The 24,381-nt window shown below is 48.4% G+C and overlaps 1 protein-coding gene across 1 annotated transcript in view; it reads right to left on the reverse strand.

Annotated features, from left to right (window-relative positions):
• Window positions 1-24,145, reverse strand: part of TKTL1 (transketolase like 1) — a 30,892-nt gene extending 6,747 nt beyond the window's left edge. Inside the window, 10 exon segments of the mRNA XM_074391569.1 lie at window positions 1,076-1,206; window positions 3,116-3,272; window positions 8,200-8,364; window positions 12,628-12,821; window positions 14,133-14,260; window positions 14,345-14,533; window positions 15,994-16,091; window positions 20,777-20,887; window positions 21,154-21,271; window positions 24,039-24,145. Coding sequence (XP_074247670.1) covers window positions 1,076-1,206; window positions 3,116-3,272; window positions 8,200-8,364; window positions 12,628-12,821; window positions 14,133-14,260; window positions 14,345-14,533; window positions 15,994-16,091; window positions 20,777-20,887; window positions 21,154-21,271; window positions 24,039-24,145 — 1,398 coding nt within the window.
• Between the last annotated feature and the right edge of the window lie 236 nt (window positions 24,146-24,381).

A 24,381-nucleotide genomic window follows, 5' to 3' on the forward strand; every position in this document is an offset into this window, starting at 1 on the left:
GGACCGGGGTCCGGTGCGGAGTGCCCCTCGTCCTGGGAAACGGGGTGCGGCCGGAAAGGCGGCCGCCCCCTCGCCCGTCACGCAACGCACGTTCGTGGGGAACCTGGCGCTAAACCATTCGTAGACGACCTGCTTCTGGGTCGGGGTTTCCTACGTAGCAGAGCAGCTCCCTCGCTGCGATCTATTGAAAGTCAGCCCTCGACACAAGGGTTTGTAAAAGAAGGAAACAAAAAAAAATTAAAAAAAAAAAAAATAAATAAAAATAAAAATAAAAATAAATTTAAAAAAAAGAGTCTGTCTCAAAAAAACAAAACAAAACAAAGCAAAAAAAACAGTACAGAATAGTATGTAAAGTGGGAGCCCACTTATAAAAAAAAAAAAAATCAAAGAAATGACCACGAGTGCTTGGAAAGGAAACGTACAGTACCCACCTTGACTGTGCCAGGGGTTACCTGTGTGGGGCATGGGTGAGGTGCAGGGTGGTAAGGGGCGTCTGCTGAAAGTTAGTGGGAGAGGCTGGAAAGATCAAGAGCACGCTGCCTTGTCTCCTATGCAGCTTGGTTCTGAACAGGAATTGGATTCTGTCCGTCTGAGGCCCTTGTACAACATCCCACACTCTTACCCCATGGTGCATCTGCAGTGGCTCCTATCACCTGCTCTCCAGCTTCCTGGATGTCTGGAGGCAGCAGGAGCTTCTTCACCCCTGGCTGCAGCCACCGGGGCTAATGGTACATACAATCTGGACTCTGCCTGGAGCTTGCTCCTGCTGCTTCCAAAGCACCCTTTGTTACACACCTTCTCCTGTTTACAATACTCAGAATGGTCTCTGTTTCTTCTGCTGAGCCCGGATGAGACAGGCGGCCAGGTTTTGTTCAATATCCTGCACTGTTTGAATCTTTTACAAAGCAAATGTATTCACATGCATAATCACCTGTTTTTGTAAAGAATTCTATTACCGAAGTTTCTATCATGAATATCACTTTTAGGCTGAGAAAAAAACCCAATCATCAGTATGAAACTAGTAGCAGAGTCCAGAAGCATTTTCTGTCCGAAACTAGTGTCCCCCTAAAAATACCTTGGCATTGGCCGCCAGAGTAACAGCATGCTCCGTAGAGACGGCATCACTTGGATAGAAAATGGTGCACATGGGAATGGTTCGGAACATGGCTATATCATCCAGGGCCATCTGGGAAGCGCCATCTTCACCTGAGAGAACCACAGCCCGATGAAAACATGAGCATAACCCCATGAGAAACTGCCCTCCATCCCCTTCTAGCTCTGAAGAAGCAATTATTCCTATTGCCACGCGGTCAGAGCCCCATAAATGGTCTGACTGCATCCTTGTAACTAATTCTCGCTGTGTTCTTGCATGCCTGTCTCCCTTGAGACTATACTGTGACACCACAGGTTAGGCTCCTAGCTGACTCTTCAGATGGAACACTCCAAGCTACTGTCCACGATGGCTGAGCATTGGTGGCCTGAGTTTTCCCTGCTAAGTCTCTGACACCCTGTTCTCAGCTTTGTTCTCCAAGGTCTGCCGTCTCTTTTCTACATCCAGAGACTGGGTTTCGCATAGCAAAGTGGTCTTTTTCATTTCTCCGGGCCTTCCAAGTAGTTAGCACTCTTTTAAGGCACTCTAGGGGTGCTACAGGGTGCTTTAGGGTATATCTGGGAACAGAGTTTCTGGCCAGAAATGTGAAAAAGAAATCTTAATGTGCACTGGGCAGCTTAGCTCTTCTCAGCTAGGAAGGGTACAGGGGATTGTCGCCATGCACACTGCCTTGCCTAGGACAACTGTCTAACCTCTAACAGCCCAGCTCTTTTAAAAAAAAAAAATTTTTTTTTTTTTTTTTTTTTTTTTTTTAAGATGGAGTCTCACTCTGTCTCCAGGCTGGAGTGCAGTGGTGTGATCTTGGCTTACTGCAGCCTCTGCCTCCTGTCTCAGCCCCGAGAAGCTGAGAATACAGGTGCATGCCACCACGCCTGGCTAATTTTCTATTTTTAGTAGAGACAAGGTTTCACCAGGCGCTGGGACTACAGGCCTGAGCCCCTGCGTCCAGCCTTCCGCCTCTTCTTTGGATTGGATCTAGAGCCACTTCTCCATGTGACTATTTCAAAACGAACAGAGCATAGCTGCAGGTGGACTCACGACCCCTTCCCTAGGCCCTTCTGCCCCTGCAATGCTGCTGCGCCTCCAGTTTCCCCCAGACAGTCGTGATTCCAGCTCCCTCTAGAGCCATCTAATCCAGCCTCATTTTCCCAAGGAGTCCCTGAGCTGACTCCCCAGTATGCACTTCCAGCATTCTAGAATCAAGTGTGTGCAGCCACACCTACTGAGCCCACCTGCCTGCCACAGGCATGCCAGCTGGCTCATCTTTCCATGTTATTTCTGTTGTTCAAGAAAATGACTCCCTGATGTTTCCCAAGTGAGAAAACCCTGGAGACTTGTGTTTTTTCACACCATTGCAGAGCGCTCCATCTGTTAAGACACACTCACCCCTTTCACTCTCAGATCCCCCACTCCCGGTTTCCTCCCCTACCACCTTGCACACCTTGTTTCAATCCCCTTTCTGGCTTCCCATTGCCTGTGTTTTCCTTCTAGCCCACCTGCCAGGTTAATACTATTCTGAGAAGGGCGTGTTCGTAAGTTACTTGCCTTGTGTCATGTTCCAGGGTTCCTGCTGCTCCAGGCAGGAAGGTAGGGGTGGTGGTCCAGCCCCCCTCCCACCTGAGCTGGCTGTGCAGCCAGCCAGCATTCTTGTTTTCCTCTGTCCATGCTGTTCACGCTCAGACTGCAACCACAGCGAGGGCAGAAAGGGGTCCACGACCCTGCTAGCCCTGTCCATAATCTGCACACACCTCAACACGGCACTCAGGATCGGCAGCTGCTTTTCACAGTCCGAAAGTGAACAGTCAACAGCACCACCGACAGACGCACTTGAAAAGTTGCCGAGTGCCTGATACTTTAAAATATGATATGGCTTTTTCAAACAAAAAGGCCTGAATAATCAAACTTCATGGAACCATAAGGAAATTCATGGTTTAACCTAATCCATGTTCATCTTTCTCTGTGAAGGAGGAGAGCTACCAAAATGATGGCATTTAAAACCCTTACCCACAGATACCCCACAGTGGGAGCCAATAATGTTGACGTTGCTTTCAGAGATGGCTCCCATCCGGATCTGATCAAATGCTCGGGTCAGAAAGGCAGCAAAGGTGCTAGCAAATGCAATGGTCCGCCCATGGGAGGCACAGCCCAGCGCCACGCTCACCTGCAACACAGAGAACACGAATAGTAACATCCCTGGGCACTGTCCCCACCACCCCTTCCCCACAGTCCCCATGGTAACCACTATCCTGCACCTGCTGAACTGCTGTCAGTTCTAGCGTGTGTCCTTCCTACGCCCCTCTTTCCTCAAACTCTGGGCACCTGTCTGTCCTTCCTGCTCAGACGGTACCCTTACCTCATAGCTCCTAGGGAGCAACAGATTAGTCTCCTCCGCCTGCCCTCCCGGTGCCCACAGCTTTCCAGGGTCCACGCCCCACCAGGTCATCCTGAATCCCGTCCTGTTCCTGCTTCCTCACAGGGGTCTCCAGCAGCGCAGCTTCCCCTCTCCCTCCTGTGCTACTTCCCTTTCTCTTGTATCATTTAATTTCCATTCAGGAGTGTCCCAGCGCTTTTAATCTTCACGCCCCACCTCCGCCTTGTCCTGCCTCCAGAGCTTGCCCCACATCTGGGTTTTCCGCAATAAACTTCTCACAAATCGTCTACAGTCATTGCCCCTGCCTTCTCATTTCCCATGCTCTTCCCAACCTACTTCATCTAGGCTACCATCCCCATGAGGGACCTCGAAGCCACAAAACCAAGAAGCTTCTGGACTCGGCTGGCTGTGACTTGACTTGGCCCCTGATCGTTTCCTCCTGTCGCCTCATGGGTGCTGCTGGGGCAAGTCCTCAGGGCCCCGTGCACCATCGGGAAGTCGCCTCTCGCCCAGTGCTCCCCTGATCTGCATTCTGGTAATGACCCCCACTTTACACTGCTATTCCTTGCCCTGCTTTCCCAGAAGTCTGGACTCAAATATCCCAGTAGGCTTCAAACTAGAACTCAAACCTCCCTGGGGTGACACAGGCTTTCTAAGGGGGATGTGGCTGTGGGTGTTTCACTCAAGGTCCCCAACTCCAGATCAACTCTGTCTACATTCATTTGCCAAAAAGAGGGTCTGTGTTCCCCTTCGTTTTTTTTTTTTTAGACAGGCAAATCTTGCTCTGTTGCCCAGGCTGGAATGCAGTGGCGTGATCTCTGCTCACTGCAACCTCCGCCTCCCAGGTTCAAGTGATTCTCGTGCCTCAGCTTCCTGAGTTGCTGGGATTACAGGCACCTGCCACCATGCCCAGCTAACTTTTGTATTTTTAGTAGAGACGAAGTTTCACCATGTTGGCCAGGCTGATCTTGAACTCCTGATCTCAGGTGATCCACCTGCCTCAGCCAGCCTCCCAAAGTGCTGGGATTACAGGTGTTAGCCACCGCCCCCAAGTCTCCCACTGTCTCTTTTTAACAATCACCTTCTAGCAACCTGATCCCCAAAGGGCATGCTCTCAGCTACCTGACTCTTACAGGAGGATCATCCTGGAGTATAGAACCTCCAGAGCCAAGTAAAGAGGACAAAATTTGAAATAAGTATGCTGGTGAAGAGAAAACAAACTCAATTAATGAAACGGTCAACTCTGCAAGTCTTTTTTTTTTTTTTTTTTGAGATAAAGTCTTGGTCTGTAGCCAGGATGGAGTACAGTGGTGTGATCTTGGCTCACTGCAAGCTCCACCTCCTGAGTTCAAGCTATTCTCCTGCCTCAGCCTCCCAAGTAGTTGGGACTACAGGTGTGCACCACCACACCCAGCTACTTTGTATTTTAGTAGAGATGGGGTTTCATCATGTTGGCCAGGATGGTCTCGATCTTCAGACCTCATGATCCGCCCACCTCAGGCTCCCAAAGTGCTGAGATTACAGGCATGAGCCATAGTGCCCGGCCTCTGTAAGTAATTTTTATAAACAACTTTACATGACAGATCGATATGTGATTGTGATTTTTTTTTGGCTTATAACTGGGAAGAAATTTAAAGAATTGAGTGACATTCCTCCAACAAAACTTCCCTTCCCATCTACTTATTTATGTAAGGTTTCATAGCACTTACATCATTAAAATGAAAAACAGGAATAGAATCTGTTCTGAATGTTAACACATTCAAATTACAAGTATGTTCATCCACTAACATGCAAGCCAATAATAAAAACTGTATCGCAGTCCAGAAAAAAATCTAATGCTCAGAGGCCTATAATTTTTTTTAAAAGCTATCAATTGATATACATACTTTTGTTGCAAAGAAAAATGATAGGACAATCAATAAAAGGCTTTCATGCATAAAGATATATTGGGGAAATTAATCGAATGGAAATTGGAAACTAGGTAGAAAAGGGGATTTAATTTCTGACAAAGAAAAGTGGCTTGGCATGAATTTTTTAAAATTAGAGACCAGGTCTCACTGTTGTTCAAGGCCCAATCCTCCAGCTTCAGCCTACCAAGTTCTGGGGTTACAGGTGTGAGCCACTATGGCCAGCCAATGTCATCTCTAATTGCACGATTTGAATATTAAAGTATCAAAAAGGTCAACATATGAGCAACTATATCCTTTGCAACTATTTAAATTTGTGACTAAAAATTTAGATGTGGCCAGGTGTGGTGGCTCATGCTCACAGTCCCAGCTCCTCAGGAGGCTGAGGCCAGAGCCCAGGAGTTTGAGGCTGCAGTGAGCCGTGACTGCGCCACTGCATTCCAGCCTGGGCGACAGAGTAAGACTCCATGTCTACATTACCAAAAATAAAAACAAAAAAACGATGTCAGCTCAAAGCTAGGCCAAGGGATATGTAGTTTAGAAAACTGCATTTATCGGTATGAAGCAAAACATGTGAAAATGACTGATCTACTACCCAGCCATCCGACACTGTCTCCCTCCGCACATCTAACAGGTGCTCCGACCCCCTGGGCCCACACAGAGCTCCTGTTGGTGTCCCCAGTCTACTCTTCTCCCAATCTTGTCAATCTCAAGAGGTGACACCACCTTCCCCCAGGTACTGCTGCCCACATTCGAGTGCCAACCTTGGTTCTTGCTCCGACACCTGCCGCTGGCATCCTGCTGGCCCTCCTGATAAGGCAGTATGTGACAAGTCTGCTTTTCTCTGACTCCACAGCTAACTGCCCTGGTCCAAGCCACCCTCTTCTTTCCCTCCCTTTCCTGAATGAAGCCATTCTCCACTCTTCAGACTTTCGGAAAACGCAGGCTGCTGCTCTCCTGCTTAAAGCCCTCCAGTGGCTTCCCAGCAAACTGCAAGAGAAGCGGAGATGCTGAACAGGGCCCCTCGAAGACCTCGTGTGACCTGGCCCTGGAGACCTTTCTGCATTCACCGTGCTTCTGCCACCTGGCTTTCCCTCTGCTCCCGAAACATCCCAAGCCTCCAGATGGCCATGCCCCCTGCTTGGGATGCGGTCGCCCACATCTGTGCACAGCTGACTCCTGATCACCTGAGACGCAGCTTAAGTATCACCTGTGCTGAGAGGCTGTCCCTGATCGGCCCTGGTCAAGCTCTACACTGTAGCCACCTCTTTCAGCATGGCACTACATACCACCCGCTCGCCTCTTCTTCACAATTTTTTTCCAACTGTGAGAACATGTCAGCAGGCACAGAGTAGACTACATGGCTGTGCACTGAGGGCATCAGTGAAGCAGGGAGCCAGCTTTCTGATAGGAGCATCAATCTGGAAAATTATGGATTGCACTGTTTTCCAATGCAATCAAAAACAGCTTAACAAGCCAGGCTCGGGGGCTCATGCCTGTAATCCCAGCACTTTGGGAGGCCAAGATGGGTGGGTCACCTGAGGTCAGGAGTTCAAGACCAGCCTGACCCCCGTCTCCACTAAAAATACAAAAATTAGTGTGTGGTGGCACACATCTGTAAGCCCAACTACTTGGGAGGGTGAGGCAAGGGAATTGCCTGAACCTGGGAGGCAGAGGTTGCAGTGAGCTGAGATTGTGCCGCTGCACTCCAGCCTTGGCGACAGTGCTGGACAACTGGTTTGTCAGAGTGTGGGGAGTATGGGGAGCTGGTTGGGAGCACCCATCTCAACAGGGCTGCTGTCTGACTTCAGTCAACTGGCATCAGGAGGGAATGCCACCCTGTGGTGGAACTTTCTCCCATTTTTCAAAAGAATCCAGAAATGTGTATTCTAATAAGATCTCCTGATTCTTTTTCTTTTTTGAGAGGGGGTATTTGCTGTCTAACGGCAGCCTCAAAGTCCTGGTATCAAGCATCCTCCTGCCTCAGCGTCCCGAGTAGGTGGGACTGCAGGCTCGTGCCACCACACCTGTAATCTCCTGATTTTTAAATGCCGACAACTAATTTTTGAAAAATTTTAACTACTACTTATTCCAAATAAGCTTATTGTAAATAAGTCCAGCTGGCCTGTGGTTTTCTGGCTAGAATCACTGAGGTGCCCAGTGCTGTTCTGGCCTCTGCAACCAAGGGCTCACTGACATTAACTCCTTCCTCTCGAGAGGGGTGTGCTTGTGTGCGTGTGCTTCAGATACTCCTTGCATCAGTATCACTCTGGGGAGAGATTGAGGCACAGATAAGCAGAATGGCTTCACCTAAGGCACCAGCTCTAAGAATTGTTACTTTTGTAACTGCAGTGAGTGCAACATTTGCATTTCTGTCATATATTAGGCCCCTCTACAGTGGAGAGAAAACACCCTGCATTCTCTGTGGCTCCTCAAACTGATGTGCTTCTGGGTGGTTGTGGAATTGGGCAGAGGGAGCTACTAGGGAGCCTGGGGATGCTTCAGGCCCAGAGCCCTGGCTTCGGATGGCTCTAGGCTCAGAGGACCCACAGTCTGTGGCCTTGGGCCTGCCGCCCTCAGCCAACTTGGAAAGGGTGCTCGCAGAGTGCTGAGTAGTCCATTCTGGCCCTCCTAGCGGACCTAGAAGCCACCTTTCAGACTCTACCTGGCTACCTGCCTCCTGTTTCCCTGGAGATTTTTTCCCAGTCCTTTTGCTTTCATAAATTCAAAGAAAAACTAGCACAGGCTGAGCCTCCTGTGTCCAGTGGGCCATGGATTATAAGAAGCCCCAAGAGACCCTACACGCTCACCATGTTTTGTTCAGCCATAAAGCACTCGATGAAACGCTCAGGGTACTCTTTGTTGAATATCTCAGAGAAGGTAGAGTACTTGGTGTCACCATCCAGCACAATGACTCTGTTGTTTGCATGGCCGAGCTTAGCCAGAGCCACGCCACATGCTTTCCGAGTAGCTATCTAGAAGAAATAAAGAATCAGGTGGTAGAGTTTCTTCAAATGCATTTAGAACGAACGACTACAGAAAGAAGGTGCCATAATGTAGAATGTCAAATTATCATCTCTCATGGAGAAAGTAAATTTGTGATTCACCAAAAGTTTCCTTTAATGTCATAAACATGGATTGTTAGTCAATCTTAAACCCATGCTAAGCGGCTGATGTGGCAAGCAGTTTTTCTCAAAGTGTTCTCTTTTTAGTTACCCGCATCCCAGGCCCTCACTTCTCAAGTAGGCGAACCCTCCACAGCTCTAGAGGGAGATTTCTGCAATTACTAGTTCTTAGCATATTTTTCAAATTACTTGACTGGGCACAATGACTCACACCTGTAATCCCAGCACTTTGGGAGGCTGAGCTGGGCAGATCACCCGAGCTCAGGAGTTCAAGACCAGGCCTGGCCAACATGGTGAAACACCGTCTCTGCTAAAATACAAAAAAATTAGCTGGACATGATGGCAGGTGCCTGTAGTCCCAGCTACTTGGGAGGCTGAATCAGCTTAATCGCTCGAACCCAGTAGGCAGAGGTTGCAGTGAGCTGAGATTGTGCCACTGTACTCCAGCCCGGGTGACTGAGCGAGACGCCATCTCAAAAAAAAAAAGATGTTGAATTTTATGAATTGTTTTTGTTTAGTGTGTATGATGATGATCATACTTCCCCCGACCCCCACTGCCTTTGACCTAATACTAGAACAGTGAATTCTATTCCTACATCTCCTGGCTTGAGTCATCTGCATTACTAATTTGAGCTCACGGATTCATTTAATTTTTTTAATGTACTAATGCAGCTGAGATGGGTTAACGTTCTGTTTATAATTTTTATGTTGGTATTCATAAATCAAGTTGCTCTACAGTTTTCTTTAGGCTAGCTTTGTCACATTTTCACTTCATAAATGAATCAGGATACCATTTTCACCTTCCTCCGTACTGGGAAAAAATTTGCAACAGTTTAGAAATCACTCTTTTCATAAAGGTTAAAAGTTGGTCACTCTTACTAACCTAGCGAGCCTGGTTGTTTTGGGGGTATAGTGCTTGGATAGCTTTCTCCATTTTTTCTAGGGCTACTGATCCATTTAAGTTTTTTGAACCCCTTTTAGTCACTTTTGGTATTTTATGCATTCCTAAAAACGCTTCCACCTTTTTTACATTTTCACACCAAACATACAACTATGGAGTTATACAGTTTTCTCAAAAATTTCTTTTTTTGAGATACTGTCTCGCTATGTTGCCGAGGCTAGAGTACAGGAGTACAGAGCTCACAGCAACCTCCTCCCTCCTCCTAGGTTCAGGTGATCCTCCTGCCTCAGCCTCCTGAATAGCCGAGATTACAGGCGTGCACTACCACACCCAACTAATTTTTGTATTTGTAGTAGAAACGGAGTTTCACCATGTTGGCCAGGCTGAGTCTTCTCCTAATTCTTTAAATGTTCTCTGCATCTGTGGTAATCTCTTTCCAATGACTAAGTTCACATATTCATGTTTTTTATCTCCTTGAGTAGGTTAACTGATTAATGGCTTGTCTAATGTATCAGCAATCAAAGAGCCAACTCTTAGATCTGTACCCCATTCATGTGACTTCTTTTTGACTGACTTTTGATAAACTGGCTTGTTTCCTTACTAAATTTTGTCCTATTTATACTTCATTTTTTTTGGTCGGGGAGGGAGATGGAGTCTTGTTCTGTCACCTAGGCTAGAATTCAGTGGCGCAATTTCTGCTCACTGCAATCTCTGCCACCCGGGTTCAAGCAATTCTCCTGCCTCAGGCTCCTGAGTAGCTGTGACCACAGGTATACGCTGCCATGCCTGGCTATTTTTTGTATTTTAGTAGAGATAGGGTTTCACTGTGTTGCCCAGGCTGGTCTTGAACTCCAGAACTCAGGCAATCTGCCTGCCTCGGCCTCCCAAAGTGCTAGGATTACAGGGGTGAGCCACCACGCCCACTCCCTACCTTTTTTTTAAAGAGACAGGGTCTCACTATGTTGCCCAGGTTGGTTTTGAATGCCTGGATTCAAGTGATCCTCCTGCCTTGACCTCCCAAAGTGTTGAGATTACAGGTGTGAGGCATTGAGACTGGCCTCTATTCATACTTCTTTTAAAAAAATCAAAGTTCCCATAATTTCACATTCTACAGACAAACACAACAATCTGGTGTCATTTCTCCAAACGTAATTTTCTACGCCTTATAATAATGTATAATAACCCCTTTTTAAGATTTCCTACACACAAACAGAAGTATACTCCATGCTGTTTAGCAACCTAAAAAGATTTACTGGCTGGGCACGGTGGCTGACACCTGTAATCCCAGCAGTTTGGGAGACTGAGGCAGGCGGATCACAAGGTCAGGAGTTCGAGACCAGCCTGCCCAAAATGGTGAAACCCTGTCTCTATTAAAAATATAAAAATCAGCTGGTTAGGCCAGGTACGGTGGCTCAGGCCTGTAATCCCAACACTTTGGGAGGCTGAGGCAGGCGGATCACGAGGTCAGATCGAGACCATCCTGGCCAACATGGTGAAACCTCATCTCTACTAAAATACAAAAAAATTAGCTGGGCATGGTGGCGGGTGCCTGTAGTCCCAGCTACTCAGGAAGCCGAGGCAGGAGAATCGCTTGAATCCGGGAGGTGGATGTTGCAATGAGCCAAGATCACACCACTGCACCCCAGTCTGGTGACAGAGTGAGACTCCATCTCAAAAAAAAAAAAGACAAAAATTAGTTGGGCGTGGTAGTGGGCGCCTGTTGTCCCTGATACTCAGAAGGCTGAAGCAGGAGAGTCACTCGAACCTGGAAGGCAGAGGTTACAGTGAGCTGAGATCATGCCACTGCACTCTAGCCTGGGTGACAGAGTGAGACTGCATCTCAAAAAAAAAAAAAAAAAAAAAATTTACTAACTTACTGGGGAAGCTCTTAGCCTCTCTTGCTGAGTTGTTTGCAATTTTGGTATCATAACCAATGTTGCAAACAACATTCATTCCCATAGGCATATCCGCATATTTACAGATGTATTTCTGTAGGATAGATTCCTTTAAGTTGTGCTGTGAACAGTTAAAGTGTTAACACATAGTGCCAGAGAACCCTTTGTTTCTTTGAGATAGCATGTCACTCTGTTGCCCAGGCTGGAGTGCAGGGGCCCAATCGTGGCTCACTGTTCCCTCAAACTCCTGGGCTCAGATGATCCTCGTGCCTCAGCCTCCAAAGTAGCTGGGACCACATTATGCCACCATGCCCAGCTAATTTTTAAATTATATGTAGAGATGGGGTCTCACTACTTTGTCCAGGCTAGTCTTGAAACTCCTGGGCTTAAGTGGTCTTCCTGTCTTGGCCTCCTAATAGTGCTGGGATTACAGGTGTGAGCCACTGTGCCTGGCCGACCCTTCCGTGATAAACCTTTTTTTTCCTTCTGGTTTTTGTTTTCTTCCGATTTCTCAAATATTCACCATTCATTTATTTTTAAACTCTCACTACCAGGCTAAGAAAACATAAGCAACACTCAAAATTTCTCCAACTAAAGACGAGTCAGAAAGTGTGTCCATCCTCCCAGGCTCGCCACCTTACTTCCTCCAGGCCATGAAGAACCCGCCTATGTCAGCTCTGCTATGATATACCAGAAGACAGGATAGAAATGTGCTGAAAACCGAAAGGACTTGATGTTCAGAGTTTTGTGCATAATTTGATTCCTTTCTGAGGTTCTTGATGAATTGGCCTGCTTTTGTGTGTAATTCAGAGAGTAAGTTCAAAAGATCAGCCAGCCTGGGGCCACTACTTTTGGCGCAGACACAAAATTATGGCAGTTTTGTGCACAAACTTAGGAAGCAAGAAAGAGGCATACCACCCCAGGAGCTAATAAATAGCAATTGACCAATCAGAAAATTCAGAGGCATGTGTGAAAGCAAAAAATAAAAATCAGACCTAGTAAAAGAGAAAGTGGGGTAGGAGTGGTGAGGGGTGAAGTACTTCCTACTGGGTGGGTGCTGGGTGCAGCGAAAGCCCAGATCTCACCATGACACAATGGACATCCATGTGACACAACTGCACTTTGTACCCCTAAAGCTATTTTTTTAAAAATGGTAAACATATTTTTATTGCTTATAAACTGTTAGTTATATGTCATGCTACTAATTGGTTCATCCATGGAGACCAGAATAAACGAAGAATCCTGTGTACATAGGAACATTAGAGAACAAAGCAGGTGATGTACCTGATTTAGCCAATTACCCAACTTTCTGCCTACCTTGTCACCAACTCTGTAATCAGGTGGAGAGGTCATCCTTATATCCATGATGTTGATTTCAGGGGAGTCCTCGATGGGGGGCTGTGGATCAAGGTTCCTGCTGGTCTTTAACTGGCTCTCAATTAATTTGATAATGGCATCTGCTCTTTCTCTTGGCATTGGCTTTCCATGCCAACTTTCTGCATCCTCCATACCTGTAAGGAAACAAATAAAAGACATCCATTCCATAAATGTTTAAGGTGTGCCTATGAGGTCACCTGAAAAAGACCCTGATGAAAAAGATGTCACCTTAGGACTCCCAGGAGGACCTGGCACAGAGGGCCTGGGATGCTGGTGCAGCCAGAGAAAATAGCTTGGATAAAGGCCCTGAGGCTTTTTGTTTTGAGACAGGGATCTCACGCTATGACTCCTCCCAGGCTGGATGGAGTGCAGTGGTGTGATCATAACTCACCACAGCTTCCAACTCCTTGGGCTCAAGTGATCCTCCTGCCTCTGCCTCCTCAGTAGCTGGGATTATAGGTGCAAGCCACTGCACCTAGCTATGCCCCTGAGGGCCACTGGTGAGAGGAAGGGAGAATGAGAAGACATGGCTGGAGAGACAGGTATGGCCAACCATGGAGGGTGGGTCTTGTGGGTATAAGGAGTTTGAGTTTCATCCAAAGCAAGACTGGAAACCACTGAAGGGTCTGCAGTGGGGAAAGTGACTGATGAGACCCAGTATAGAAAGATCACTGTGGCAGCAGTGTAGACACTGCTGTGGAGGGAGGCCGGCTGGAACTCTGGGAGAGATGATAGGTGTGGCAACAGTCACGGTAGTAGAGATGGGGAGGAGGGAATGGATCCAAGATGCAAGCTAGGGGACTGGGTATGTGTGGGCATGAGGGGAGGCAGAGGCAAGGACAACACCCAGGGTTCTGCCAGGTGCACACTGGTAAGATCATTTACTGAACAGAAGGTACCAGAGTCAAACTATATTTTCGGGGGAAGTCAGAACAGTTTTATTCTAAAATGTCTATAGTCTTTTGAAAAAAACCAGGACCCACACTCTTTGTGATGAGTTAAGCTTGAGATAAACAATTTCAGCTGTCAGCCTTGAAATGTGCTAGTTGGTTATTCCAAGCCCCCTTCTTCCCCAGCTCCCAGGGTTCTTCCAGATGGTGTGGGTCTAGGCATGTGTGTCTGTATGCACACTCTGATTTCTGCACCTGCTCACACAGAACTCTTTCTGATTCTATAACCGTAGAGACTGTTCCTCGTCAGTCCTCTGATGGGCTGTACTCCTAGCCACTCCCTCGTGCAGATGTAACATCACTGTTCACCTGCTGGGGCTTTTGATGTCCCCTCCTATCCTAAGCAGACACTAGCTAGTGGAAAGAAGGGAGCAAGAGCCTCTAGCATATACTCGGGCAGAAGAACTGCATTCACTAAATCAGTCATCCGCCTAGGCCCGGCTAGGCCTCTCCCGCCTCTTCTGCTGAGCGGACAGGAAGAAAACGCTTGCTTACTTGGTGTGCCCCGGCCCTTGAAGGTCTTGGCCACCACAGCAGTGGGCTTGTGCTTCACCTGAGAGGCCTGCCAGAACACCTGGCACAGTGCCTCCACATCCCGGCCGTCCACCACGTAAGTGTTCCACCTGCCAACAGAGGAGCAGGCTGCGTTACAAGAGATGAAGGAGGGTGGGACAGAATGGAAATCAAGCACCATAGAATACAGTTACCCGAAGGCTTCGCAGCGCCTCTGACAGATGTCTATGGAGTGCTCGGAGGGCAATGTACCGTGTCCCAGGTGGTTCACATCAAAGATCGCCACGAGATTGTCCAGATTGTAGTAGGAAGCAAAGGCCATTGCCTCCCAGACAGAGCCTTCTGAGGACTCGCTGTCACTCATGAGGCAGAACACCCGGTAGCTGGAGCAAAACAAGAGAGGTTTAGGACCCTGCGGGGCTTCATCTGAGCCAACCAAGCAAATGCATTTCAGGAGAAACGGAAGCAACTGGAGGGGCTGCTCCAGATCATTGGCTTCCCAGCACAGTTTTCCTCATAAACTCTGCCCCAACCCGGCAGCTAAGGAAGCCAAGCGTGGAAAGCCTGAGCCTCACAAACAGGCTTTGCGTTTGGCTATAGTTTTCTTATTCTAGCTGTAAAGCAACTTTCAGGTTCTTCTACATTTCCTCATCAACCAGCAAACAGGGCCAAAGGAAAGGGGAAGAAAGCAGCCCCCTTAAGTCCCCTGAATACTTACACATTCACATTCCTGCCAAGTTTCCTTTTACAGCATTGCCACCTTCTAAGATTCTCTCTTTTTTTTTTTTTTTTTTTTTTTTTTGAGACAGAGTCTCGCTCTGTCACCCACGCTGGAGTGCAGTGGTGTGATCTCGGCTCACCACAACCTCCACCTCCTGGGTTCAAGCAACTCTTCTGCCTCAGCCTCCCGCATAGTTGGGATTACAGGCCTGCAAGACCATGATTGGCTAATTTTTGTACTTTTAGTAGAGACGGAGTTTCACTACGTTGGCCAGGCTGGTCTCGAACTTCTGACCTCAGGTGATCTGCTCTCCTCAGTCTCCCAAAGTGCTGGGATTATAAAGTGCTGGGATTATAGGCAAGAGCCACAGTGCCCGGCTGCCACCTTCTAGTTCTGATCTTACAACTTATTTAAAATAATCACAACAATCAAAAATCCCACCTTGGGAACGGATTCTGCTACGAAATAAACTCCTCCACAACCAACAATATTGAGTATTTGCATCAAGAAAACACATCTAGCCGGGTGCAGTGGCTCGCGCCTGTAATCCCAGTACTTCGAGAGGTGGAGGCAGAATCACCTGAGGTCAGGAGTTCAAGACCAGCTTGGCCAAGATGGCGAAACCCCATCTTGGGGTATCTACTAAAAATATAAAAATTAGCCAGGAATGGTAGTGCATGGCTGTCATCTCAGCTCCTCGGGAGGCTGAGGCAGGAGAATCGCTTGAAACTGGGAGGCGGAGGTTGCAGTGAGCCAAGATGGTGCCACTGCACTCCAGCCTGGACACAGAGTGAGACTCTGTCAAAAAAAAAAAGGAGAAAGAATATCAAAAAACCCCACACATTCAAGACCCCACTAAAATGCTGGAAGTTTTAAAAAAGCTATCCACCCTAGGAAAAGAACGAAAAGGCAACAGCAGCTGAAATCTTTAAACAGACCTGTGATGGGGGAGTGGGCAGCCGTCTGAGGAAGCAAAGGGAAGGCCTTCCAGAGGGATCAGCACGGGATGTGATGGGGACTGGCACTTCAGGGCTCTCTGCCCCATGGAGATAGGTGGCTGTCCCTTGAGACTCTAGGAAGGGGGCTGCAGGGCAGTTAAATGGCTCTGGGTAAATGCCTTACCTGGCCCTGTCGAAGTACTTGCCAGTATATGCCATTCCACATGCAACTCCCAGTCCTTGCCCAAGCCATCCTGTTGCCACATCCACAAACGACAGTCTCTGTAAGAGAAGGGATCCAGTGAACCCAGACGCAGCTGCAGGACATGGTATCTGGTGGACTCACACACTGAGCGCAGACTGCTCATGTCAGCTGTGCGGCAGAGTCCCGACCTGACAGCCCCCCATCCCCCGCTGGGTGACTTCTTCACCCCACCCACATGCACCCCAAGCTTCAGATCAATGTTACCAGGGACAATGGGTCGAGCCCAGGGCTCAGTCTGGACTGGAAACTGGGGTGACTAAGATGACGAAGACATCCATGTCCCCGCCTAGGGAGTCATAGGTAATGCATATGGTATGGCAGGGGTGGGTGGAGCTTTGGGAATAGAGAAGGGGTGCCTAAGTGCAAAGCAGAAATGTAAGGTCTGATTCTTGCCATTGTCCCATGGTCTTTCCCGGTCATGTACAAATCAGGTGTTTAATCCTATGGAGGGTATGGGTTCTTTGTTTTCCTTTTTGTTTTTGAGACGAAGTCTCACAAGTCACCCAGGTTGGAGTGCAGTGGTGCGATCTCAGCTCACTGCAACCTCTGCTTCCCAGGTTCAAGTGATTCTCCTGCCTCAGCCTCCTAAGTAGCTGGGACTACAGGTGTTCGACACCATGCCCAGATAGTTTTTGTATTGTTAGTAGATACAGGGTTTCATCATGTTGGCCAGGATGGTCTCGATCTCTTGACCTTATGATCTGCCGGTCTTGGACTCCCAAAGTTTGGGGATTACAGGCAAGAGCCACTGTGCCCGGCCTGGATATGGGTTCTTAAACAGAAACCAGAAACAGAATATTCTGGTTCCCTGGTTTGCAAAACTCAGGTAAACTGAGATTTTTTGTTTTTGCTGTTTATAGAAGCTTTATTTACAGTTGCCAAAACTTGGGAGTAGCCAAGATATCCTTCAGTATGTGACTGGATAAATAAACTGTGATATATCCAGATAATGTAATACTGTTCAGCACTAAAAATAAATGAACTATCAAACCATGAAAAGACACGGAGTTAAACTTTAATGTATATTACTAAGTGAAAGAAGCCAATCTGAAAAAAGTACATAATGTGTAATTTCAACCATATGTACTTCCATATGTAATTCCAACCGTATTCCAGCATGTCAGCTGGAAAAACCAAAACTATGGACACAGAGAAAAGATCAGTTAATTAAAATAAATAAATATTTTTAAAAATCAGTGGATTTCAGGTATTAGGGAAGAGATAGGGATGAACAAGCAGAGCACAGAGAACTTTTAAGTCAGAGAAACTTCTTTGTATAATACTCTAGAGTGTTACATGTCATTAAACGTTTGTCTAATCTCACAGATTGTACAACATCAAATGTGAATACTGAAATAAACTGTGGATTCTTGGGTGATTATGATATGTCAGTGCAGATTCGTCGTCAACTGAGATCTTACAAGTGGTCATCTGGAAGTGCCCATGCCTCAAACTAATCCTTTTCCACCAGCATTCTACCCCACTCCCAACATCCTGTTTGCAGGCACAGGGTCATCATTGTCCCAAGCAGAAAATGTGACCCTCTGTGGGCCTCAAGGTCATGCCAAAGAGCTGCTACACTGACGGGAGAGACCCAACTCCCAAGCACAATGAATTTACCCAACAGCTTCTGCAGCCACCTTTTCCACCTGGTCTTAAACATCCCTGGCCTCTGGTCACTGCAGTGGCCTCCCAGCCTCCCCTACAGCCATTCTCAATCTAGCCACCAGGGGGAGCCTGTTAAAACTGAAGGTGACCCATCACATCCATCTCGGTTAACTATCCAAGGTCTTCCGACCTCCCACCAACTAGAGCTCAACTTTTTACACCTGTCTCCCCACCCATCCCCCATCAGCTCCATCTCTCCCTCCCACTGCTCCGACATCCTGGCCTCCTGCTGCTCCTTGAACCCAGTGGGCAAACACCTGCCTCAGGGCCTTAGCACTCATGGCAGCCACTACCTGAGTGCTTGTGCCTGGATGTGGGCACGGCTCACTCTCCTGCCCCTTCCAAATCCCTGCTCAAGCGTCAGCACTGAGGTCTTCAGGACCATTCTTTTTCAACCAGTGCCTACCTCTTCCACTTTTCCTTGATCCCAGATGCTTGGCTCCACCTGACACTTGATCTATTGACTTACAAGTTTGTTTCTTGCCTGTCACCCTCCTCTGCTCAAACACCAGCACCAATCGATCAGAGATGAGTGGGGTCATCACTACCGTAGATGGGTGGATGCTACTTCCGATTCTGATTTCTTACTTCTTGCTTCCTACCCTCTGCTACTCCCTGGGTGCTCTTGACCTTCCCCGGCATTCTCTGCGTGCTTTGTGCACACCCCCCACCCCGCCGAGACTCCCTTTTGGTTCTGCATTTCCAGCCCAGCAGAGCTGTCCCACTCAAGTCTCTTTTGATCGTGTCTCTAGCCCCATCTGCCTCCCTATGGTGCCCACCTCATTCATGCAGCAAGCTCTGGCTCCCAGGCGCCTTGCATGCCCTTGGAAGTTCTGTAACATAACGGGCCAAGCCTGGGCTCAGCAGTCAGACCAGCTCTGCTTCCCTCTAGCTGTGAAGTGTGAGACCAGCGGGCCCATCTCAAAGACTTTATGGGTACAGTGGAGACCAGAGCCCCGTTAGGTGGCAGGGGGTTAAGGATAAAGTGGCGAGGCATCAGTATGATGTCTGTTACGGCAGAAGTTCTCCCACGTGGGTGTTGTTGTCTTTCTCAAGAACCTTTATGCTGTGGGGAGAGGTAATTCTGGGAGGTGAAGGGCTAGAATAAAGATCTGCTCTGCCTGTAGTACGGCAAACCACAATGGATTATGCTTCCTGTGTTTTCTCTTTTGTTCCAATTTTATCTGCCAGCTCAATCTGATGAACACACAAATTCTGGCAGCCGAACAGGGCCTGGTGTGCTGCTGCCTGACAGCAAGCTTCTTCACCCCCTAAGGCCAATGGCTCTGATAGCAGCTGTTAAAACTCTAGACATCTTTTTTTTTTTTTTTTTTTGAGACAGCATCTTGCTCTGTCACCCAGGCTCAAGTGATCCTCCCACCTTAGCTTCCTGAGTAGCTGCAGACATGCACCACCAAAACCAGCTAGTTTTCATATATTTTGTAGACTGGGGTCTTGCTATGTTGTCCACGCTGGTCTCAAGCGATCCTCCTGCTGGAGCCTCCCAAAGCACTGGTGAGAGCCACTGTATCCAGTCTTTCCTTATTTTAAACCAGAAATACGAACACCCACATTGCATTTATACATCTAATTTTTTATATTTTCATTGTAATGGGGGCTGGGAGCAGTGGCTTGTTGCCTGTAATCCCAGCACTTTGGGAGGCAGAGGAGGGTGCTTGGGCCCAGGAGTTTGAGGCCAGCCTGGGCAACATAATGAGACCTTGTCTCTACAAAACAGAAAAATTAGCTGACCATAGCGGTGCGTGCCTGTAGTCCCACTGACTCAAGAGGCTGAGGTGGGAAGATTGCTTGAGCCCAGGAGGTCGGGGCTGCATTGAGCTGAGACAGAGTCACTGAACTCCAGCCTGGGCAAGAGCGAGACTGTGTCTCCCCGCAAAAAGGAAAAAAAAGATGTAAAAAAAGTTCAAGTTTATAGACATGTTTAAAGACTAGCACAATGAATTCCTTACTGTATACTGCTTACCTCCAATAACCAACTGAAAGCAATGGAAAGCATTTACTTCATCTCTCCACACACATCAATTCTATTTATTTTTTGTCAAACCGTCTGACATTATGGTTCAGACACCAAGACAAGGGTCATGATCATGACCTGTAGGCACTTCGGCCATGCCCACAGTTTGATTTTTGTCTTTACTTCTCACTCTGCTAATCTGGTACTTCTATTCGGACACAGTACTCTCCCCAGCCAGATTTTTCTTTTCTTTTTTTTTTTTTCTTTGAGACGGAGTCTCGCTCTATCACCCACGGTGGAATGCAGCAGCAGGATCTCCGTTCACTGTAACCTCTGCCTCCCGGGTTCAAACAATTCTCGTGCCTCGGCCTCCCGAGCAGCTGGGATTACAAGCCTGTGCTACCATGCCCAGGTAATTTTTTTATGGGGTTTTGCTATGTTGACTAGGGTGGTCTCAACTTTTGGCCTCCAGTGATCTGCTGGCCTCAGTCTCCCAAAGTGCTGGGATTACAGACATGAGCCACTGTGCCCGGCCCCTAGCCAGGTTTTAATTTGCTTCAGGACACAGTGTGCTTTCAGATGGCATCAAATCAGGCACACACTCCCAGACTGACCTTGTTTTTTTTTTTTTTTTTGAGACGGAGTTTCGCTCTTGTTACCCAGGCTGGAGGGCAATGGCGCGATCTCGGCTCACCGCAACCTCCGCCTCCTGGGTTCGGGCAATTCTCCTGCCTCAGCCTCCTGAGTAGCTGGGATTACAGGCACGTGCCGCCATGCCCAGCTAATTTTTTTGTATTTTTAGTAGAGACGGGGGTTTCACCATGTTGACCAGGATGGTCTCGATCTCTTGACCTTGTGATCCACCCGCCTCGGCCTCCCAAAGTGCTGGGATTACAGGCTTGAGCCACCGCGCCCGGCCCATGACCTTGTTTTTAAGGTTCTTTTTCTTTCCTACCCCCCAGCATCATGAGGTGGCTGGTACTGTGCCCAATTTAATAAGAAGTGCCCCATCAGTTTCAGGTCAGATCTGCAAAGACATGGGAGAGGACACTGACTGACAGGTGAGATGTCCCTCCCAGTCACACTCCATGTACCCCAGCTAAGAGAGTCAGATCCACTGATGCTGCCTGCCTCTACTCAGGCAGCAGAGGGGGTGGGAGCAGCATAACCCTGCCACAGGGAAAGCTTTTGTGGTAGGTGGGGCGAGGCAGGGTATGAGAAAGGAAAGGAAGGGCCACCAGCTCTCCCAAGCCACCCTTCCTATCAAACCATCACATGGTTCCTAGGGTCTAGAACCCTAGAGCATTAAGATGCAAAGACAGAAAAATCAAAATGATCGCCAAGGCCCATTCCAGGCCTTGTTCCCACATGGTGGCTGTTCAAACTGGGCTTAAGAAGCAAGTGCTGCAGCAGCCCTGGGCTCCCAGCCAGCATACCTTTGCGAGGATGAATCGGTCATTGTCTGGATTCTCTGGATCTGACTGCTTGTACCTCATGATGTAGAAGAACAGCACAGACATGATCTCGGCAGAACTGCTGCATGATATAGGGTGGCTGAAAGGTAGACATGACACTGGTCATTTCTCACAGCAACTGACTTCCTAGGACATGATCTTGGCACATGGTATCCTCACAAAAGCAGTCATTTCTCCCAGCCCGGGAAGAATCCCACCAAGGGTAAGGAAGGCAGGGCTCTCGGGTTGGAAGGATGCTTAAAGCCCAATCACCTTGCCGCCCCTCCCCTGCTCACAGCGAGGTCAGCTCCTAACCGGCAGGGCACTGTGCACTCTCGGCTCAGGTTTCCCTCGCACCTCTGCATGAGTCTTTTTGGTAAAGATGAGGTTTTCCCCATGTTGCCCAGGCTGATCCTGAAATCAAGCTCAAGCGATCCAGCCGTCTCCGCCTCCCAAAGTGCTGAGATTACAGGTGTGAGCCAACTCCCCCAGCCAAAGCTGGTTCTTAAAAAAAAGGTCAACAAAACTAGCTATTAATAGATGGGCAGGACATGGTGGTGTGCACCTGTAATTCCAGGTACTTAGGAGGCAGAGAGGCAGGAGGGTCACTTGAGCCCAGGAGAGTTCGAGGTTGCAGTGAATTATCATTGCAACACTGCACTCCAGCCTGGGTGACAGAGAAAAACCCTGGGGGAAAAAAAAAAAAAAAAAAAAAAGCCGGGCTCAGTGGCTCATGCCTGTAATCCCAGCACTTTCGGAGGCCAAGGTGGGTGGATCACCTGAGGTTGAGATTTCGAGACCAGCCTGACCAACATGGAGAAACCCCGAGTCTACTAAAAATACAAAAAATTAGCAGGGTGTGGTGGCGCATGCCTGTAATTGCAGCTACTCGAGAGGCTGAAGCAGGAGAATTGCTTGAACCTGGGAGGCAGAGGTTGCAAGTTGGGTGGATCACGAGGTCAAGGGATCGAGACCAGCCTGGCCAACACGGTGAAACTGCGTCTCTACTAAAAATACAAAAAATTAGCTGGGCATGGCGGTGCCCACGTGTAGTTCCAGCTACTCGGTAGGCTGAAGTAGGAGAATTGCTTGAACCCGGGAGGCGGAGGCTGCGGTGAGTCGAGATTTCGCCACTGCACTCCAGCCTGGCAACAGAGGGAGACTCTGTCAAATAAAAAAAGGGGTAGGAGGTGTCAAAAAGTCCAATCAAGTTAAAGTGAGGTTATTACTACCGCTTCTACAGAAATACAGAAGGTGACAGTGTACTGTGAATAATTGCAAGCCAACAAATGGGTTAACCAACAAGAAATGGATAAATTCCTAGAAACAGAAAGCCTCACAAGAATTAATCAGGACAAGAAAATCTGAATAGACCTACAAGCAACTAATAAGAAGACTAAAGCAGTCATCAAAAAACTCCCAACAAAGAAAAGCCTCACTGGTAATTCCTACCAAACATTTAAAGAAAAATGAACAATCCTCTTGAAACTCAAGAAAAAGACACATATATACGTATACTCATACATTTTATATATATATATATATATATATATATATATATATATATATATATATTCTTTGCTACAAGGTCTTGCTTCCTCTGTTGTCCAGGCCCGAGTGCAATGGTGCAATCTCAGCTCACTGCAACCTGAGCCTCTCAGCCTCCCACGTAGCTGGGACTACAGGCACCTGCCACCACGCCCAGCTAATTTTTGTAATATTTTTGTACAGAGGCTCGCCATCTTGCCCAGGGTGATCTCTAGGCTCACGCAATCTGCCCGCCTCGGCCTCCCAAAGCAATCAGGCTCCCATGTACTGAGACTGCAGGCCAGAGCCACCACGCCCAGTTAGATTTTTTTTTCTTTGAGACAGGGTCTCACTCTGTTGTCCAGGCCAGACTGCAATGGCACAATCTCAGTTCACTGCAACCTGAGCCTCACAGCCTCCCACGTAGCTGGGACTACAGGCACGTGCCACCATGCCCAGCTAATTTTTGTAACATTTTGTCCAGAGGCTTGCCATCTTGCCCAGGCTTATCGTGAAGTTCCTAGGCTCACGCGATTCGCCTGCCTCAGCCTCCCAAAGTGCTAGGATTGCAGGTGGGAGTCACCACACTGGCCACTACAAAAAATTTAAGATGGAACACTTTGAAACTCATTCTACAAAGCTAGCATTACACTTTGGTACCAAAACCAAATACTACAACTAGAGACCAACATCCCTCATACTGATGCAAAAACCGTGAGCAGCACGCTAGCAAACCCAGCAGCTCAAGCGACCTTCTCACTTCAGCCTCCCGAGTGGTGGGAGTGAAGGCGCGTGCCCCCATGCCCGGCTCATTTTTTATTTTCCTTTTTTGGTAAGACACAGGGTTTCACCATGTTGCCCAGGCTGGAATTTTAATTGCTTTTTATCCTCATGTCCAGGCTTAGGGTCGCTCATTCACCCGCGGGGATCCAGTATAACGGCTTACCGAGGAAGCCCTGCTCCCCGCTATAATGCAAACCATAGCAGTCCACTCTGATCCCAGGGACATCCCCCCACCACCTCAGTCCAGTCTGGATCTGGATCCTTGTCTCCTAACGGGATCTTGGGGACCTCCAGAACTTTGGCCATGGGGGAATGAGGAGCGGGCTCCAGAGCCTGCGGCCGGCCAGCCGACCGACGCTTGAGCTGGTGGAAACAGCGCCTCGCCGCCGTCTGGGAGGCTCGGCTGGGCCCCTACAGCCCAAGACGACAGGGCACCTATGACAGGGCCCATTGGACATCTGAGGGCTGTCCCTTCACCACGCGACCCCATGGCCACCTGGCCCGTGGCCCTTCACGACCCCCTCTCCATAACCCAAGCTTCAACGAGGGGAACCTACCCAAAGCCTGCGGAGCACGTGGCCCTGATGGAATGAATTCGCAGGCGGCTGGCCATGTCTTGCAACACCCGCACGGTACCCGCATCGGGCCTGGCCGCCCCGGGCATCCCAGCGCTCGCTTCAGTGTCTGCCATTAGTCCAATCGCTTTGGTGTCTGAAGAGCAGGCACGATACCTCCGGCGTCTGAAGAGCGAATGGTGGCTGTGTGCTGCCCAGCACATTTATATGATGTGGATGGCTCCCTCCGCGTGCTGTGTGCGGCTCCCTCCGCGTGCTGTGTGAGGCTCCCTCTGCGTGCTGCAACCTCTGCGAGCAATTCACGGGATTGGGAATGTTTGTGACT

The sequence above is a fragment of the Saimiri boliviensis genome, chromosome X (genome assembly GCF_048565385.1).
Source record: "Saimiri boliviensis isolate mSaiBol1 chromosome X, mSaiBol1.pri, whole genome shotgun sequence".
NCBI lineage: Eukaryota > Metazoa > Chordata > Mammalia > Primates > Cebidae > Saimiri > Saimiri boliviensis.